This window comes from Vulpes vulpes, chromosome 3, assembly GCF_048418805.1.
Source record: "Vulpes vulpes isolate BD-2025 chromosome 3, VulVul3, whole genome shotgun sequence".
In the NCBI taxonomy this organism is placed as follows: Eukaryota; Metazoa; Chordata; class Mammalia; order Carnivora; family Canidae; genus Vulpes; species Vulpes vulpes.
Window position 1 is genome coordinate 89,103,155 of NC_132782.1, and position 19,937 is coordinate 89,123,091.

Here is a 19,937-nt window from a genome sequence, read left to right on the forward strand (position 1 = left end):
ACCAGAAGGGGGGCCCAGGGAGCCAGTGAAGACCACCATGGGACTCTGCTCTTGCCTAGTATTTGCAGGGCAGGATGGTGGATGGAGAGGAGAGTGCTCCCAGGCCTATAGGGTGCAGAAGTCTTCAGGAAGTTAGGCAGCATTTCCAGACAGCTGCAACGGGATGAGAAGGCCAAGTGCAAGGAAGGAGGTGGGGCAATAACAGGAATAAAGTAACTTCCCACGTGCCAGACTAAATTCCTCCTGGCTGTTGATCCACTTCATCTTTCCAACCATTCAGGTTCAACTAGTTCCTGTCTATTTTACAGAATAGTAAACTGAGACACAGGGAGGTGAGTAACTGGTCAAGAGTCAGCACAGCTAGCAAATGCCATAGCCTAGTATACGCAGGATATATTTTGCGCCCTAAGAGTTTTTCCATATATTATCTCTAACCTTTGCAATAATTCCATAGGAGCTATTACTACTACTATCCGAAGATTTTGGTATGTGGTTAAGATGGTACTTCCTGGTCCCTCCGTTGAGGAAGACACAAGTAGCTGTGGATAAGTTTGGGGTTTCCCCAGAGAACTAGAACCAACAGGGTACTATATACACATAATGTTATGTATATAATATATGCACACTCACAATGATATATATAATATGTTACATATGTTAGATATAATAGATGTGTGTATAATGTAGCATATACATATATCAAGAGGCTTATATTTATATACATCAAAAGATTTCCTTTTAAAAATTGGCTCACAGGATATAAGGTTGACAGATCTGAACTCTGTAGGGTAGGTGAGCAGACTGGAGACCCAGGATTTGTTACTTCAGTCTTGAAGCAGAATTCCTCAGCTTTGGGAAACCTGTTTTTATTCTTAATGGTTGAATGAATTCAACTGATTGAATGAGGCCCACTCACATTATTGGGGGTAATCTCCTTACTTAAAGCCAATTGATTGTAGATGTCAACCACGCCTACAGAACACTGTCACTGCAATGTCCGGGAGTAGTATTTGATTAAATCACTGGGCACAATGACCTCCCCAAACTGATATCTAAAACTCACCATCCCAAGTTCTGGCCAATCTGCTGTGTGCAGAAGCAACATTGTCACTTTTGGGTTGTGCATTTCATTGTTGGTGCAAAACCCTCCAGAGTTCTTTCTTTCCATCTGCTGGGTGACAAGCAGTCTTCAAGATGGTAGCTGCCGGGCCAGCCTGGGTCCTGCAATGAATTGACATAAAGGAGATCTCAGGGGCACCTGGGATGCTCAGTTGGTTGAGCATCCAACTCTTGATTTCAGCTCTGGTCATGATCTCAGGGTACTGAAATCGAGCCCTGCTTTGGGCTCCACACTCAGTGCAGAGTCTGCTTGGGATTCTCTCTCCCCCTCTGCCCCATCTCTCTCTCTCTCTCGCTTTCAAATAAAATAAACAAATAAAATCTCAAAGGGAGCCCCCCACCCAACCTTTATGGAAGTGGCAGCCAGAAATGATAAGTCTTAGATTTAGGGGAATTTCATGAGGCTACCCTAAGTCTAAAGAACATGTGTCCTTCTGCTTGACCTTGCATTTGTGCAGCCGTTGTGAGCTGGCTCGCTGTTTCTTGAGCATTTCCCCAAAACATCCCCAAATGCTAGCCAGATCCTAGCCTGCTCCTCAGAGGTGATGTGAAAGTCTCCATGTGTGTTGCTACCAAGGATGAAATGATAACCCATACCAACCTGTAATGTTTGAACCTTGACAAGCACCTGAGACAAAACGTCACCCTACTGTTCAGACTGTTGACTTGGCTCTTAAAATTGCTGACTCTTAGCTCCCATAAATGTTCTTCAGGCACTTGGGGTCAAATTAAGTAGGACCTAGGTTCAAATAGGGAAGTGCCTCAGCCTTGAGTCCTGGGTCCCACGACTAATTCTTCCTTAAAAACATGCTGACTCTGGGTGAAATAATCAGCTAGCAAGACAACTCTCTTACAAACCATGGCAGGAAGCCTCCTGAAGAATTCCCTTGTCCACTTCCAAGAGAAATGACAAGGCCTGTCCTAAAAAGAGGGTCCTCCGTGATGCCCTCAAGGCTCTTGGAGACTATGCCTGCCATTCAACCATCCAAATACCCATCCACTCATCCTTCTGCCCATCCATCCATCCCTCCATCCATCCATCCATCCATCCATCCATCCATCCTTTGTTCCCTCCTTCTTTCCTTCCACCTATCTAGTCATCAAGCAGTGACTGAGTTCCTACTATGTGCAGCTGCAGGGCTCCAGCCGTACATAGATAGACTGCCTCATTGATGCAGTTGGGGAGATATTCAACATATAACAACACAAATAGTTTTAAGTGTGATAAATGTTGGAAATGGAAAGCGTGGGGTACTAGGAGAATAGATAATGAGAACTGGGCCTACTTTGGTAGGGTGTAGGGGGAAGTTTGGGATTAGAAAAGGCTTCCCAAAAAGTATGGTTTGAGCTTAGCCCAAAAGGGCTGGGAGACAATTGAGAGCAGGATAGTTATGGGAGCTGAGGGAGTACCTATGTCCTGAGGCAGGAACAATCTTTCTCCAGAATATGAGCGAGAGATGCTAAATTCTCCAGAATTTAGCTTGTGGGGGGCAAGGGGAGGAAAGAATAGTGACTCTATTCCTGGTCCCACAGAGGGGGAGACACATAATGCCATAAAGGGAGAATAGGGTGCCAATGGAGGCAGAAACACAGGGGTGAAATTTTGGCTTTGCCGCTTCCTTGGTATGCAATTTTGGGCAAGAGACTTTACATTGCCAAGTGTTAGTGTCATTGTATAGAATATGAAGGTAGTAATAGTAATAATTAACATTTACAGAGACCCTACTTTTTGCACATCTTTCTTCTTAGGACTTTACAGATCTCATTTAACCTTCAATAATTTCAGTTCTGCTGTGGTACTATCATAGCATTATTGTTTGCACTTTGCAGATGAGAAGCGGGGGCACAATGAGATTAAGCAATTTGCTCAATGCCATACAACGAGTAGAGGGTGGAACCAGGATCAGAATGGACTATTTATTAGACCACATCACCACAAGGCGGTTGCAGCAGTAAGGATACGCCAGGTTAGCAGGCAATAACAACCCCAATGATTTTTTTTCCTCTGATACCATAACAAACAAGTTTAACAAGCTGGGCTCGGGGATCCCTGGGTGGCTCAGTGGTTTAGCGCCTGCCTTCGGCCCAGGGCATGATCCTGGAGACCTGGGATCGGGTCCCATGTCAGGCTCCCTGCATGGAGCCTGCTTCTGTCTCTACCTCTCTCTGTGTGTCTCATGGATAAATGAATAAAAATCTTTAAAAAAAAAAACAAGCTGGGCTGTTTGCTTGGATGGTCTATTTCTAATTTCTAGAACTTTAGAGTTTTCAGAAGACATATTAATGTTAATAGCACCAAATTTAACTTGATGCATTTTTAAAATAATTATGATAACAATATCAAATTTAATTGCAACATGGTCAGAGAATGAGATCTGGATGATACCAATCCTTGAAAATGTGTTGAAACTTGTCTTCTAACATCCTTTGTGGTCAATTTTGGAAATGTTCCTTGTATTTGTTTTTGGTTTTGTTTTTTTAAGATTTATTTATTTATTTATTTATTTATTTATTTATTTATTCATAGAGACACAGAGAGAGATACAGAGACACAGGCAGAGGGAGAAGCAGGCTCCATGCAGGGAGCCCGACATGGGACTCGATCCCGGGTCTCCAGGATCACACCCCAGCTAAAGGCAGCGCTAAACCACTGAGCCACCCGGGCTGCCCTGTTCCTTGTATTTGAACAGAATCTGTGTTCTGTAATAATTGGCCTCACTTGCACTTTGCAGATGAGAAGCGGGGGCACAATGAGATTAAGCAATTTGCTCAATGCCATACAACGAGTAGAGGGTGGAACCAGGATCAGAATGGACTATTTATTAGACCACATCACCACAAGGCGGTTGCAGCAGTAAGGATACGGTGCATAGCAAGTCAGTCCAAAATCTTAGTGACTTAGCACATGTCATGTGGTCGTGATTCTGCAACCTGGACTCAGCCAGGCAGCTGTTGCTGGTCCTTCCCTTGGTGTGGTTTGGCTATGGGTTGCTTAAGGGCATGGCTCAGCTGGGACACTGCAGGGCAGCTGGAGCAATCTCCCTTTGCAGGTAGTTCCAGGGTCATCACCTTTTCCCACAGTCTCTCCAGCGCAGCAGCTGAACCTGTCAAGGCAGCACAGGGCTCTGAGAGCACGGAAAACAGAAGTTATCAGGCTTCCTTAAGGCTCAAAACTTAAACTGGCAGGGTATCACCTCGGCCACACTCTATTTGTCAATCCAGATTGACACATCCAATCCAGATTCATGCCAGGAGAAGTGGTTCTTTGGGGGGCCACCGAGGTAAAAGAGTCACACATTCATATTTTTTGATTTCTTGAACTACTAATTATTAGCAGAGGTGTGTTTAAAAATCATAAAAATAAATGAAAAATAAAAAACAAACAAACAAAAAAAGAGGTGTGTTTAATCCACACCCACACCCCAGCAGTGATGGTGGATTCCTCTGATTCTCCTTGAGATTGTGTCCATTCTTTCCTTTCAATGTTTGAGGCTGTTTTTAAGTGCGTACAAGTTTAGAATTGTTATATATTACCAGTGCCATAAACTTTTTTATTGTATAAAATGACTCTTCACCACTAGCAATGCTTTCAGACTTAACATCTACTTTGTCTCCTATTAATATAGATATGCCGACTTCTTTCGTTGAGTATTTGCCTGGCAAATCTTCCTTCATTCTTTTACTTTGATCTTTTCTGTGTCATCAGGTATGAGCAGGTAGCTGGCTGGACCTTGTTTTTATTTTATCCAGTCTGACTCTTGTTGCCTTTGAGCTATTTTAGTCTGTTCACACTTATTTTGATGAGCCATATATTTGGATGTATTTACACCTCATTCTGCCCCATTCATCCTGCTTTTTATTCCTGTGTTTCTAGCTCCTTCGTTCCTCACATTCTTCTGTCTTGGTTGACTTTTGCTTCCTCATTCCATTTTTCCCGTCTGCTGATGTGGAATTTGCACACTCTATTTCTCTTCATTTTGTGTTTACCCTAAACATTTCAGCATGAATATTTAACTCGACAAAGTTTAACATTAATCAACATGTTTATTCTCCTCTCAAATAATTCAAAGATCTTAGGGTACTTTATGATCATCCCCTATATATATATATATATATATATATATATACCTTTGGTGTCCAGTGTTCAAGTTCTATTTTTCCTTAACTCCACAAGTTAAATTTATTATTTAATATATAGTCAGTGATAAGAATTACCTATATATTCACAAACTGTCCTCTCTTTCTTTCTGTAGGACAGAGCTTCCTTCTGAGATTATTTTTCATCTTCTTAACACACATCATAGTAGATTGCCAAAGCTGCCATAGCAAAAATACTATAGACTAGGTGGATTTGCAACAGAAATTGAATTTCTCACATTTGTGGAGGCTAGAAGTCCAAAATCAAGGTTTTGGCAGGTTTGGTTTCTTCTATGGCTCCTCTCCTTGGCTTATAACTGGCCATCTTGGGCAGCCCAGGTGGCTCAGTGGTTTAGCGCTGCCTTCAGCCCAGGGTGTGATCCTGGAGATGCAGGATCAAGTCCCACGTCGGGCTCCCTGCATGGAGCCTGCTTCTCCCTCTGCCTGTGTCTCTGTCTTTCTCTGTCTCTCTCTCTCTGCCTCTCATGAATAAATTAAATATATATATATATGTCAAAAAATACAAATGAAAATTATAATTGAAATAGAAACATAATAGTATGTTAAGTTGCAGACTAAGACACAGATGAAGAGAGTAGACAGGAATACAGACCTGAAAATATTACCTTGAATCCAACACAAAAATACGGAGAATAAGAGACAGGAAAGATCTATTGAACATATTAGCTAACCAGGGTTCCAGAGGGGCTAGAGAGAAGAAGAGGCAATATCTGAAGAAATCATAGCTTAGACTTTTAAGTTGATGAATGCTCAGCTTGATAAATGAAATCTAGATGGAGATATACTATTGCGACTTTGAAGGACATTAAAGACAAAGAGAAGACCTTAAAAGCAGCCCGAGAGAAAGCAAGTATAGCTAGTGTTTATATGATAGTCACTAGGGGCCAGGAACTGTTCTAAGCCTTTGCATGGATTAGCTTTTGTAACCCAGAAGCAACAACAGAAAGCGAGAGCCGATTGGGCTGCCCAGTTTTCATTTTTAGATGTATTATTTGGTTCTTGTTCACATCTTCCCAGACTTTTTTTTAATATTCTCTTATCCCTTATTCATACTTTAAATACCCTCATTTATTTCTCTTTTTTAAGATTTATTTATTTATTTTAGAGAGAGCATGCATACACACGCGTGCATGCAGGAGTGACGGAGAGGGGCAGAGAAAGAGGGAGAGACAAACGAATCCTAAGCAGACTCTTGGCTGAGCATGGAATCCGACATGGGGCTTGATCCCAAGACACTGAGCTCATGACCTGAGCTGAAACCAAGAATCCAAAGCTCAGCCACCCACGCACCTCTCCTTCTCTTATTTCTTTAGAGATATTAAGCATATTGATTCTATCATCTGTATTTGACAAGTCTAGTATCCCACATTTTTTAGTGTGATTTTGTTGTCTGTAGTTTGGACTGGCTTTCATTCATGATGCCTTATTTTATTCTGTGTTCACTGGTTGTTAGAGAAATGTACGCTCACTTCCCTTGGAACTTAATCTGTTGATAAATGATTGACATCCGTATGTTGATTTTACCAGCTCTTTCACTGAGCTTGTAGTCCTTTTTGGGCCTGGATTTACACAGGTATCTTCTATCAGACTCTCTACCTTTAATGATTTTTAGGCTTTATCTCCCGCAGCCAGGAAAATAGAAAGTCTGATCTTCAGGGGTTCAGCAGATGTTATCAGGGCAGCTGGTGGCTTTACCACTAATCCACTTGACTCTGAATTTTTGTTTCCGCTTTGACTTTGGCCCTTGAGCCTTCCTTACTCAGCTCAGTGACTCTTTAAAAAAGTTTTGAATAGTTTACAAGGCATTTTTAATTGTTGCAGAAGGGTTGGTCTGAGTATTTGGTCTACAATCCTGTCAGAAAAAGAAGTCTCTTTATTACTTCTCTTTTCCATCTCTTTCCCCCCATCCTTCTAGAACTCTTAGCATTCCCATGTAACTCTCCCACCCTTCCTCTCATGATTTCCATCTCTTTATAGTTGTCCTTTAGGTTTTGAGATACTTCTTCCATTTTATCTTTCCATTCTCTCATCTTGTTTCGATATTTCTCAATAGTTACCATCATCATTTATTGTTGTTGCACAATGCCATTTTATTTATTTTATTTTTTAAAAAAAAGATTTATTTATTTGGAAGGGGGAGAGGGGTAGAGAGAGAGAGAGAGACTCTGCATTGAGCACAGAGCCTGATGCAAGGCTTGATCTCATGACACTAGGATCATGACCTGAGCTAAAACCAAGAGTCAGATGCTCAACCAACTAACTGTGCCACCCACTTGCCTGTACAATGCCATTTTATACCATGAGCAACTCTTCAAAGATGGAGTGACAATAATGGTGATGGGATGATGATAATAATGATGGTGATGATGGTGGTGGTGGTGATGATGGTGATGAAGATAATGATGTAAAGCATTCATCTATTTACCATTAGTTGAGATGTTCTATTTCTTCTCTCTGGCACCTGGGTCCCCTTAAGCCTATTCAGACTTTATTTTTCCTACTCAGAGCTCTTTGGCTTTCAGGGAAAACTCTTAGGGTCTCTTTTTAGTGAGAAAATATGATGCAACAGGCAAGATGTTGCTCCTCTGATGAGCACATAAAGGAAGCTCCATGTTTTAGCAGTTGTAGCTGTTGCCAAGCTCTCGTTCTCAGAGACGAGAAATCTTTCAGTACCTTTGCCCATGCAGCTCTCCCACATTCACCCAGGCCAAAGAAGACCTCACATGGACCTACATTCATAGGATGCAAGGGGATTTATTCTTTTTGGGAACTCCAGAGTCCTGGGCCTTATCCCAGGCCTTGGAGCTGCTGACCCCTTCACTCCCACCCAGCTGGAGAGTGAGAGTCCTGTGGCTGTTCTCTTTTCTAGAGATTCCAGAGAAGCTCACTATTCCACATATGCATTCCAGGCCCTGCCATTGGACCCTCCCTCCTGGCTGCCCCTTAGCTCAGGAGGTGGAATTGAACACAAGTTGGGAGGAGCATTCAGGCCACCCCTCCCACCCCTCTACCAATTTTTAAACACATGGTGGCCATCTGTTTACAAATTTTGATCTTGCTTATTTTTAGGAACTATATGTTATTTCATCTATATGGCTGTACCTTAATTTATTTAACCTGACCTTTTCCCGGGTTTTAGATTGTTATACAGTGTATTGTCCTTATGAATTCTTCATCATCATGCCAGTGTTATTATTCTAAACTTCTAGCAATGGGTCCCCAAAGCTCCATGATAATGATAATAATGTTAGAAATTATTGAATGTCTATGATATGTTAGGGCCTTCCTTATATGTGTTAGCTTATTCAACATTTATCACAGCCCTATTTTTTTCATGATTTTATTTTATTATTTTTTTTAAGTTTTCTTTATTTGAGAGAGAGAAAACAAGAGACAGAGCACAGGTGGGGGCAGGAGAGGGGCAGAGGGAGAAGCAGACTCCTGGCTGAGCAGGGAGCCTGACCCGGGGCCTGATCCCAGGACCCTGGGATCATGACCTGAGCTGAAGGCAGATGCTTAACTGACTGAGCCACCCAGGCACCCCCCCTGATTTTACATATAAGGAAACTAAGTCTCAGAGGGGTTAAGTGAGTTGTTCAAGGTCACATAGCTAGCAGGAGATAGAGCCAAGTTTCAAAGTTCTCATGCTTTCATCCATTTCATACTGCACATGTGGAATACACTGGGTCAGGTTTCCAATCCAGCTTCTGCAATTTACTCACTGTACTTCCCCTGACATGTGACATTAACTTCCTGGGACCCAGAATCTTCTATTACAATAATCTCTGCCGTGCCTCCCTCCCAGGAGGTTTCAGAGGACAAATGAGTTCATGTATGTGGAAGCACTTCAAAAACTATAAGGTGTCATACAAATGTAAGGGATAATTAAGAGATTATTAAGTACACAGATAAACTTGTTTACCTCAAGCACCTGAGCCCTTTGACAAATATAAAGTATGTCCAGAGACCTTATCAAATCCCCAAATTGGACTCGGCATAATAATTGCATAAACACAGACACAAAGTTATTTATAAAGATACAAAGCTATTTGTAAATGTCGTCCAGAGCACTTACTTGTTCAGAGGATTTTGTGAATCACCTTTTCATAATTTCTTTTGACTGAATGAAGAGCTAATTCTGGTTCACTGCTGAATTCTACATTTTCCTCTTTATTTGTTCCTTAAACAGAAAAATTCCTATTTCCTGTTTAAGAAACGCGGCTTTCTGAAGCCTCTGCAAATCCTTTTCACTTCTGTCATAAAATTTGTGTTTTGTCTTCTTGCAGAAAAAGACATTTTCATAAAGAAGACGTTCTTTTTCATCAACTATTGCAGGATGACGGAATACTAAGTAATATGTTGACTCACAGGTGATAAGATTCATGCCTCTGTAAATGACATGCTGCATATCATTAGCACTCAGGGACCTCAGGGAGTTGAGGTCCTTGCATACCCTGGTTCTGGGGCAGAAACTAGGGATTCTGAAAGTCTTCATTGTGCTTGGTGACTTGAGCATCCTGGCTCCCTAACTTCCCTAATGTGGAAGTTTCTTGACACAAAGAATGCATCTTTTCCACCTTTGGCTTCCTCTTCCAAAGTCCCGGGTATCTGGCATTTTCATGAGTATGCAGAGGTTATTTGCAGAACGGGAGGACATAACATCACAGATCACTATTTCTTTTTTTTTTTTTTGTATACTTTTTTAATTGGAGTTCGATTTGTCAACATATAGCATAACACCCAGTGCTCATCCCATCAAGTGCCCCACTCAGTGCCCGTCACCCAGTCACCCAGTCCCCCCGCCACCTCCCCTTCCACTACCCCTTGTTCGTTTCCCAGAGTTAGGAGTCTCTCATGTCCTGTCACCCTCTCTGATATTTCCCACTCATTTTCTCTCCTCTTCCCTTTAATCCCCTTCACTATTTTTTATATTCCCCGTATGAATGAAACCATATAATGTTTGTCTTTCTCCGATTGACTTACTTCACTCAGCATAATACCCTCCAGTTCCATCCATGTTGAGGCACATGGTGGGTGTTCATCGTTTCTAATGGCTGAGGAATATTCCATTGTATATATACACCACATCTTCTTTATCCATTCATCTTTCGATGGACACCGGGGCTCCTTCCACAGTTTGGCTATTGTGGACATTACTGCTGTAAACATTCAGATAAAGGGCTAGTATCCAAGATCTATAAAGAACTTATTAAACTCAACAGGAAAGAAACAAACAATCCAATCATGAAATGGGCAAAAGACATGAACAGAAACTTCACCAAAGAAGACCTACACTTGGCCAACAAGCACATGAGAAAATGCTCTGCATCGCTTGCCATCAGGGAAATACAATTCAAAACCACAATTAGATACCACCACACACCAGTGAAAACGGTAAAAATTCACAAGACAGGAAACAACAAATGTTGGAGAGGATGTGGAGAAGGGCGAACCCACTTGCACAGTTGGTGGGAATGTGAAATGGTGCAGCCACTCTGGAAAACTGTGTGGAGGTTCCTCAAAGAGTTAAAAATGGAGCTACCCTACAACCCAGCATTTGCACTGGTGGGGATTTACCCCAAAGATACAGATGCAGGGAAAAGCTGAGACACCTACACCCCAATGTTTATAGCAGCAATGTCCACAATAGCCAAACCAATCACTGTTTCTATCACTCACCCCTCTCTAATCAGAGACAGAGATCCAGCGAAAGAGAGAGCAGGGCTCCAGTCGGCCCAGTGTGGAACCTCACTACTTGAGTCAGTCGTTTGCAAGCTGATTTTTACTTTTTCCACCTGGTGAGGACAGTTTGGGGACAGGATCATCTTTAAGACTTGCTAAAATAATCCAACAAGGAGGCCATTAAGACTGAAGTGACTTAGGAAAGCAAACCAAAATAGAAGCCTGTAAATGCTTCAAGGTTACAAAATCAAAATGCTAAAAAGACAGCCAATCACAAACAGCCAGCTAGCCTATATAAGCTATAGCCAATCAATTTCTTTTCTTTGCTTGGGGCACTTTCTCTATATAGGTCTTTTCCTTGGCCCACTCCGAGGAGCATTCTTAACCACTTCTGGTTTGACACTTCCCAGTTTGAATCCATTTTTGCTCAAATACTGCAAACTCTTACAATTTTTAATATGCCTCAGTTTATCTTTTAATGGACCATGGTTCCCAAATCTGGCTAGTCACCTGGTGAAGAGATAACCTGAGCTCCTTCCAGGAAGTTCTGACTCACACTTCATCTGGGACAGGTATGAATCTGTAATAAGGTCAGCTAACTCCTAGCAAGAACTTTCTTGGGTCTCAGCAGTGTGCCAAGTGTTTTATGAGTTCATGGTTTCGGTTTATGCCTTCATAACCATAGGAGGCAGATGCTATCATCGCCCTCATTTTGCAGAGATTAAAGCTAAAAACAGGGGATGTTAGGAGGATGGGTGGGAGTTGCTTCTAAACTTCTGCAACCAGTAAGGGATTGAAGGGAGATTTCAGCTCAGACCCAGCAACTGCAGCCCCCTATCACTGTGCCACATAAGATTTTTTTTTTTTGGCGGGAGGGGGGTGGGGGGGCAGGGGGTAGTTAGTTTCTGGTGATTTGGATGCTTAGCCAGCTTTTAGAGAAGACAGAAGCCCAAAGGCCATGCCACTCTCAAAGGGTGTATGTGTCTGAAAATGTGTGTTCCCTTCCCCCGCGTTTCTGGAAGGAAAATGGTTTAGGAACAGCATTCTCTGTAAACCTAAGGCGAGCAGCTGCACCTCCTATTGGCATTTTCGGGCTACACAAAGTTCACTGGGCTAGCCTCCTGCTCTCGCAGGTTGACCCAATCTGGGAGCCCAGGGAGCATCTTTCTGTACACCTGGCACTTCTGGTCCCTCCCCGTTTCGCCAAGCCCCCAATCCCAAGCCCGTTCGCCGTGATTGACGTGAGCCCGGAGCAATTATAACCGGTCATGGCGGACGGCCGCTCCGCCTCCCCAGCGGCCCCGCCTCCCTTTCATTCTGAAAGAAAGAACCTCATCCCCGGCGCCCAATGAGAAGCGCCTCCACCCCACAGGTCCCGCCTCTTTCGGCGCCGATCCCGCCCCGAGGGCGGGGGGACGCCCGCCTCCCGGCGCGGCGCGGCCCAATCGGAGGGCGCGTTCCCCCGGATGGACGGCAGCCGGCCCAATCGGCGGGCTCCGGCGGCGCGCGCCCCGCCCCTCCGCCGGGGCCGAGCGGCGGGCGAGAGCGGGCCTCGGGGCGGCGGCGGCGGCGGACGGGCGGACGGACGCGGCCTGAGGGAGCGGCCGGCTGCCGCGCGGGGCTCGCCTCGCCCGCGGCGGGGTCCATGGCCTGAGCGGCCATGTCCGGCGTGGTGCGGACCCTCAGCCGCTGCCTGCTGCCGGCCGAGGCCGGCGGGGCCCGCGAGCGCAGGGCGGGCGGCGGCGGGGCCCGCGACGCGGAGCGCGAGGCGCGGCGGCGCAGCCGGGACATCGACGCGGGGCTGGCCCGCGAGCGGCGCGCCGTGCGGCGCCTGGTCAAGATCCTGCTGCTGGGCGCGGGCGAGAGCGGCAAGTCCACCTTCCTCAAGCAGATGCGCATCATCCACGGCCGCGAGTTCGACCAGAAGGCGCTGCTCGAGTTCCGCGACACCATCTTCGACAACATCCTCAAGGTGCGCGCGCCTCCGCGGCCCCGCCCGCGCACCTGCGGCCAGGTGTGCCCAGGTGTGCCCAGGTGCGCGCAGGTGCGGGCCCGGGTCTGGCCGCAGCTCCCGGCGGCCGAGTGTCCCCGGCTTTGGGGTGGGGGTGAGGGGGGGCCTGGGGGGGGCGCGCTGACCTGGGGGGGACCTGGCTTGGCTTGCTGGGGGTTGGCCTGGGGACGCTCTGACCTGGGGGAGCACTGCGGGGGGGGCGCTGACCTGGGGGAGCACTGGCCTGGGGGGGGCTCTGACCTGGGGGGGGCACTGGCCTGGGGAGGCACTGCCCTGGGGGGAGCACTGGCCTGGAGAGGCACTGCCTGGGGGGGGGCGCTGACCTGGGGGAGCACTGCCCTGGGGGGGCACTGGCCTGGAGAGGCACTGCCCTGGGGTGGGGGTGCTGACCTGGGGGAGCACTGCCCTGGGGGGGGGCACTGGCCTGGGGGGGCCCTGGCCTGGGGAGGCACTGCCCTGGGGGGAGCACTGGCCTGGAGAGGCGCTGCCCTGGGGTGGGGGTGCTGACCTGGGGGGGTGCTGGCCTGGGGGCTTGGTGCTGGCCTGGGGAGGCCCTGACCTGGAGGGAGCGCGCTGGCCTGGGGGCGGCGCTGACCTGGGGGCGCTGTCTTGGGGGTGACCTGGCTTGGCTTGGTGGGGGTTGGCCTGGGGAAGCACTGCCCTGGGGGGGTGCTGGCCTGGGGAGGCCCTGACCTGGGGGCGGGGGGTGGGGGTGGGTGCTCACCCCGTCTCCGCGGCAGGCGGACCCTGGCATCCGCCTGTCCCTTCTCGAGGGCTGGGGGCACGCAGAGGCGGAAAAGCCGGCCGGCTTGGGCGGATTGGGAGGGCCCGGTCCTGGACACCGTCGGGGCGCGCCCTTGCAGGATGGCTTCTGCGCGCTTCCCACACTGCCCGCCCCCTGGGGTCCGGGAGCCTTTCTTTTCCTTGCCCTCCCACGAGCCGCGTAGACAGGAGGGCAGACCCGCCGCAAGTCTCTCCTGTGTGGAACTGCCTGTTAGGAGAACTTCAGAGCGACACAAAGTAGCGACTAGAACAAGCCGAGCGTACCCACGCCCCCTCCCCCAACTCCGCGCTGGTCTGCTCCTGAACGCTGCTTCACCTGGACCCCTGCCCCGTGGCTTGAAGCAAATCGCAGACCTCCTATAACTTCGTTAGAAAGTATTTTAAGCGTATGCCGCCAGCAGATAAGGCCTCATTTTAAAAACAACCACGGTACCCTTATCAGACCTAAGAATTAGTTACTCCTTACTTAAATATCCTCAGATACCCAGCCAGGGTTCACATTTCCTCCGCGGCCCTGTAATTGTTTTGTTGGTCTGCATCAGGATACAAATTAACTCCTTGCTTTGCAACTTTGAGTGTATCTCGTAAGTGGTGTGTAATCGATCGTCTGGCTCTCTTATTCCTTGTTCCTCTTATTCTTGGAGTAAAAGTGGGGAGGGGCACAAAACCTGTAGAGTTGACAAAGTCTGGGTTCTAGTCTCTTTCTACTGTGAGTCTGTGCCAAGGGGCCCCAAAGAAAGGAAATCTGGAGAAAATTGATCACGAGCAGCAGAAAGTAAATTCTCTCCTGCACCTAAGGTCATTTCGGGGGTTTTCTGGTTGTGTTTTTTAGTTTCTCCCTACTCCCTACTCGCCCTGCCCTCTCACCTACTCTTTTCCCAGGCCCATTTTGGGGAAAGCAAATTACAGGTATGTCTCAAAGCAGAGGTAGAGGAGAGTTTGTCATACCAGACAGCTGTCTGGAGAGTACATTTTATGGTGCCCCAAGGGACTTTAAATTTAGCAGAGGGCTGTAGAAACCCATCTAGTACATTTCTTTCACTTCACCCATGAGAAAGACGCTCCAGGCCTCGCAGGAAAGTGGCTCCTCGTTGGGATCTGAGCACTGGAACCCTGGGTCTGAACTCCCAGGCCTTCCTCCTTCCAGGCTTGCACTGGCATTCCCACTTTCTGTATTTGTTATTAAAATAATTTATTTTAATAGAAATAGCTCTTTTAGAATCTTGCGGGGAATGAAAGGAAGAGAATCATTTGAATGATAAAACCCTCCTTTCCTTTTCACCTCTTTCAAAAGCCTCTCTGTGAGTCAGCTCTGGCCAGTACTTCATCAACTTTAAGGCTAGGAGCCCAGTGTGATTCAAGGGATCCACTGTGTGCTTAAAATTCCCCTCATCTTCTGGGGTAAAGTGCATGTCATTGTCTTTCTCTATCACAGAGCCAGATTGTATTTTTGCTGCTTTTCTGAACCTCCAAACCAAGCAGGTATAAAAATATGAGGATTTGGCTGACTCCTTCCCACTTTCTTTTAACTCTGGAGGTGGAGAAAATGTTTAGAAACATAGACTCTCAAATCTAAGTCGTTGTGTTGAGTGCATTTTAGAAAACTCAGTCTTAACCTTTTCCCGTTGCGCAGAAACATTAACTTGTACTGCCTTCCCAATCAAAAGAAATAAAATTTGTTAGCATCCTATTTTCCTTCCCAACCTTTTGCTAACTGTAGTTCTATTTTAAATTCACTTTACCTGTTGTGACTATTTCAATAACTAGTTGGAAATTCATCTTCCAATTTTTTTATTCTTCCAATTTTTAAAACCAAAAATTCTTTTTGCCACACCATTTTTAGGCCAATCGATTTGGGAATAGACCTTTTAAATTAATTGCTTTGTAATGGCTTTAGTAATGGACATTTGAATGATACTGTTTAGCGTGTTATCTATGTCTTCACATAGATTTGGTGTTAACAGGCTGTTTTTGAAGTACTATGTGTCATGCCCGTTGCCCTGTCCTTCGTGAGTGACATTTAGTTTTTATCATGCTTTAGATGGTATTGTCCCATTTAGCCGATGAGAGAATTGAAGATAGTTTAAAATCTACAAAAGGTCAGCTACCTAATTTAGTAGGTGGCAGAGCGGGGAACAAAACCTAGTCTTAAAAAAATTTTTTTTTTTAGTTTAATTGTGGGATAATTGTGGAGTTCCATCCAGCTGTAAGAAATAACACAGAGAGCCCATGTACCCTTTACCCAGTTACCTTCCATGGTAATACCTTGCAAAACGGTGATACAGTATCACAACCACAATATTGACAATGAGAATCAAGATACAGAATATTCCCATCACCATTAAGGATCCCTTATGTTGCCTTTTATCGCCACTCCTTTCTGCCCTTCCCTGACTCTGGTGATAACGGATCAGTTCTCCAATTCTATAATTTTTATTCATTCCAGATTATTATGTAAATGAAGCCATGCAGAATGTGACCTCTTTTTTTTTTTTTTTTTAGAATGTGACCTCTTTTATCATTCTGCAAAATTCCCTGGAGAATCACACATTATTGTGTGTGTATTGAAAATCAGTAATTTGTGCCTTATGTTTGCTGAGTGGCATCCATGGTAAGGATTTACCACAGCCCACCATGTAACCATTCACCCATTAAAAGGCTTCTGGGTTGTCCCAGTTCTCTACTTGTTATGAATAAATTTGCTATGAACATTCACGTACATGTATTTGCACATACACACATTTTCCTCTATCTGGAATAAGTGCCTGGGAGTGCAGTTGCTCAGTTGTATGACACTTACACGGTTAATGTTACAAGAAACTGCCAAACTTTTTAGAGTGCCTGTGCAGTTTTACATTCCCACCAGCAACGTCTGAGTGATCCAGTTCCCCCACATCCTCGCCAGCATTTTGATGTCCCTTTTTTATTTCAGCCATTCTAATAGGTGTGCAAGAGTTAGCTCATCACTGTTTTAATTTTCATTTCCCTAACAGCTAATGATGGAAAGTATCTTTTCTTGTGCTGATTTTCCATCCATATATCCTCTTTGGTGCAATGACTCTTCATGTTTTTTTTATCTATTTTCTACCTAGGTTCCTTGGTTTTTATCGCTTGTTGTTCATTGTGTTTTATTGTTGGTGAATGTTTTGAGACGGTTTTATTTATACATTTTAGATTCTGGTCTTTTGTCACATATTATGTTTTACAAGTATTTTCTCCCAGTTTGTAGCTTTCCTTTTCATCCAGAGCAAAACCTTTTTTGATGAAGACAGTTTATCAGCTTTTTTCCTTTATAGACAATGCTTTCAATATCAAGACTAGGAACTCTTTGCCTATCCCTAGGTCCCAATATTTATTTTTTTCTCCTAAAAGTTTGGTAGTTTGGGGCACCTGAGTGGCTCAGGGTTGAGTGTCTGCCTTTGGCTCAGGTTGTGATCCTGGGGTCCCTCAGGGAGCCCGCTTCCCCCTTTGCCTGTGTCTCTGCCTTTCTCTGTGTTTCTCATGAATAAATAAATAAAATCTTTTTTTTTTTTTTTTTTTTTAAAGATTTTATTTATTCATTCATGAAAGACACAGAGAGAGAGAGGCAGAGACATAGGCAGAGGGAGAAGCAGGCTCCATGCACCGGGAGCTCGACGTGGGATTCGATCCCGGGTCTCTAGGATCGCGCCCTGGGCCAAAGGCAGGCGCCAAACCGCTGCGCCACCCAGGGATCCCTAAATAAAATCTTTTTAAAAAATAAAAATAAAAGCTTAGTTTTACATTATACATTTAAGTTCCTAATCCATTTTGAATTAATTATCCCATGAAAATGTGTGAGGTTTACTTGGAAGTTTATAGTTTTTGCTTTTGTTTTGTTTTTGCCTTGAATTTTCAGTTGTTCCAACACCATGTGGTAAAAAGCCTGTGCTGCTTCCATTGAATTGCTTTTGCACCTTTGTCAAAAATCACTTGGCATATTTGTATGTGCCTATTTCTGGGTTCCACTAATCTGTGTATCTCTCCTGCCATTATCACATTCCATTGATTGTAGCTATTCAGTAGGCCTTAATATTAGATAGAGTGCTTTCTCCCACTTCATTTTCCTTTTTCAAGATGGGCTTAGCTATTCTAGGACCCGTGTCTTTCCCTGTATATCTTAGAATAAGCTTGTCTGTGTCTATAAAAAAATCTGGGTCACCTGGGTGACTTAGTTGTTGAGCATCTGCCTTCAGCTCAGGGCATGATCCCAGGGTCCAGGATAGAGTCCTGCATCGGACTCCTTGCGGGCAGCCTGCTTCTTCCTCTGCCTATGTCTCTGCCTCTCTCTGTGTGTCTCTCATGAATAAATAAAATCTTTAAAAAATCTTCCTGGAATTTTTATAGCAATTGCATTAAACCTATAGATCATTTTGGGGGAGAAACGACCTCTCTACTTTGTCGAGTCTTCCAGTCCATGAACATGGTATGTCTTTATTTCTGTCTTCTTTGATTTCTTTATCAGCATTTTGCAATTCTCAGACTCGGTATGTGTTTCAAGTGTATACTAAGTATCTTACTTTCCTTAGAGCAGTTGTAAATGATACTATGCTCTTATTCTCAGTTTCCACATGCACCTTGTTCATATACAGTGATGCAATTGATATTTTGGTCTTGATTTTGTGTCCTGTAAACTTGCTGAATAAACTTAATGGTTCTAAGGGCTTTCCTATAGATTCCTTGGGATTTTCTACACAGATTATCATGTTCTCTGCAAATAGGGACAGTTTTACTTCTTCTTTCCCAATACGCATGGTTTTTATTTCTTTTTCTTTCCTTAATGCAATGGCTAGAACTTCTGGTATTATGTTGTATGAGAATGGTGAGAGGCATATTTTCTGTTTCTTTCCTGGAGTTGATGATTTGTATCTTTTATTTTTACAGTCTTCTTAGAGGTTTATCACTTTTATTTATTTATTTTTTTGCCCATGAAGAACCAGCTTTTGTTTCAATAACTTTATGGCTTTCTTCTTTTCAATATCATGTATTTCTGTTCTTATTTCCTTCTACTTCCTTTGGGTTTATTTTGCCCTTTTCCCCCTAGTTTCTTGAGGTAAAGATTTGGATTATTTATTTGAGATCTTTCCTCTTTTCTAATTTAAGCATTTTAAGTGCTATAAATTTCCCACATGGCACTGTTTTAGCTGTGTCCAACATATTCTGATATGTTGTACTTTAGCTTTTATTCAGTGTCATGTGTATTCTTATTTCTTTTCAGATATTTCCTTTGACCCATGGATTATTTTTTTTAATATTTATTTATTTATTATTTATGATAGGCATAGAGAGAGAGAGATGCAGAGACACAGGAGGAGGGAGAAGCAGGCTCCATGCCAGGAGCCTGACGCGGGACTCGATCCCGGGACTCCAGGATCGCGCCCTGGGCCAAAGGCAGGCGCTAAATCACTGAGCCACCCAGGGATCCCCCACCCTTGGATTATTTTGAGGTGTGTTTTAGTTTCCAAGAATTTAGAGACTTTCCTCTTATCCTTCTGTTATTGATGTCTATGACTTAATTAAGGTCAGAGAACATACCTTGGATGATTTCAGTTCTTTTAAATACTTAGGTTTGTCTTTTGGCCCAGAATATGGTCCATCATGGTATATATTTCTGTGGGCCTTTGTTGGTGAATATTCATGGGCACTTGAACAAAACATGTATTTGTTGTTTGATGGAGTTTTCTACACATGTCAGGTATTACTGTTGATATTGGTGATGAGTTTCGTATCCTTGCTGATTTTTTTTGTTTAGTCATTAGCTAAGAATAAGATGTAGAAGTCTCCCAGCTATAACTGTGGATTTGTCTATTTCTCTCTTTGCATTGTGCATTTTGAGACTCTGTTGTGTGGTATATAAACATTTAGGATTATTATGACTTTCAGGTGGATTGATCCTTTTGTCATTGTATAATATCCTTTTTTGCCTCTAGTAATTTCTTTTCTCTGAAGCCTACTTTATCAGATATTTTATTTTATTTAAGATTTTATTTATTTATTCATAGAGACAGAGAGAGAGAGAGGCAGAGACACAGGCAGAGGGAGAAGCAGGCACCATACAGAGAGCCTGACGTGGGACTCGATCCAGGGTCTCCAAGATCATGCCCTGGGCTGCAGGCAGTGCTAAACCGCTGCACCACCGGGGCTGCCCCAGATATTTTAATATAGC

General features: G+C 44.4%; 1 protein-coding gene across 2 annotated transcripts in view; it reads left to right on the plus strand.

The window, feature by feature from the left end:
• Positions 1 to 12,516: 12,516 nt before the first annotated feature.
• Positions 12,517 to 19,937, plus strand: part of GNA12 (G protein subunit alpha 12) — a 107,562-nt gene continuing 100,141 nt past the window's right edge. The window contains exon 1 of one of the 2 annotated variants that reach the window (XM_072753260.1): positions 12,517 to 13,003. In XM_072753260.1, the coding sequence (XP_072609361.1) occupies positions 12,620 to 13,003 (384 nt within the window). In that variant the 5' untranslated portion in view covers positions 12,517 to 12,619. The remainder of the gene's footprint in view (positions 13,004 to 19,937) is intronic. The other variant, XM_026011410.2, reaches the window with a different exon arrangement.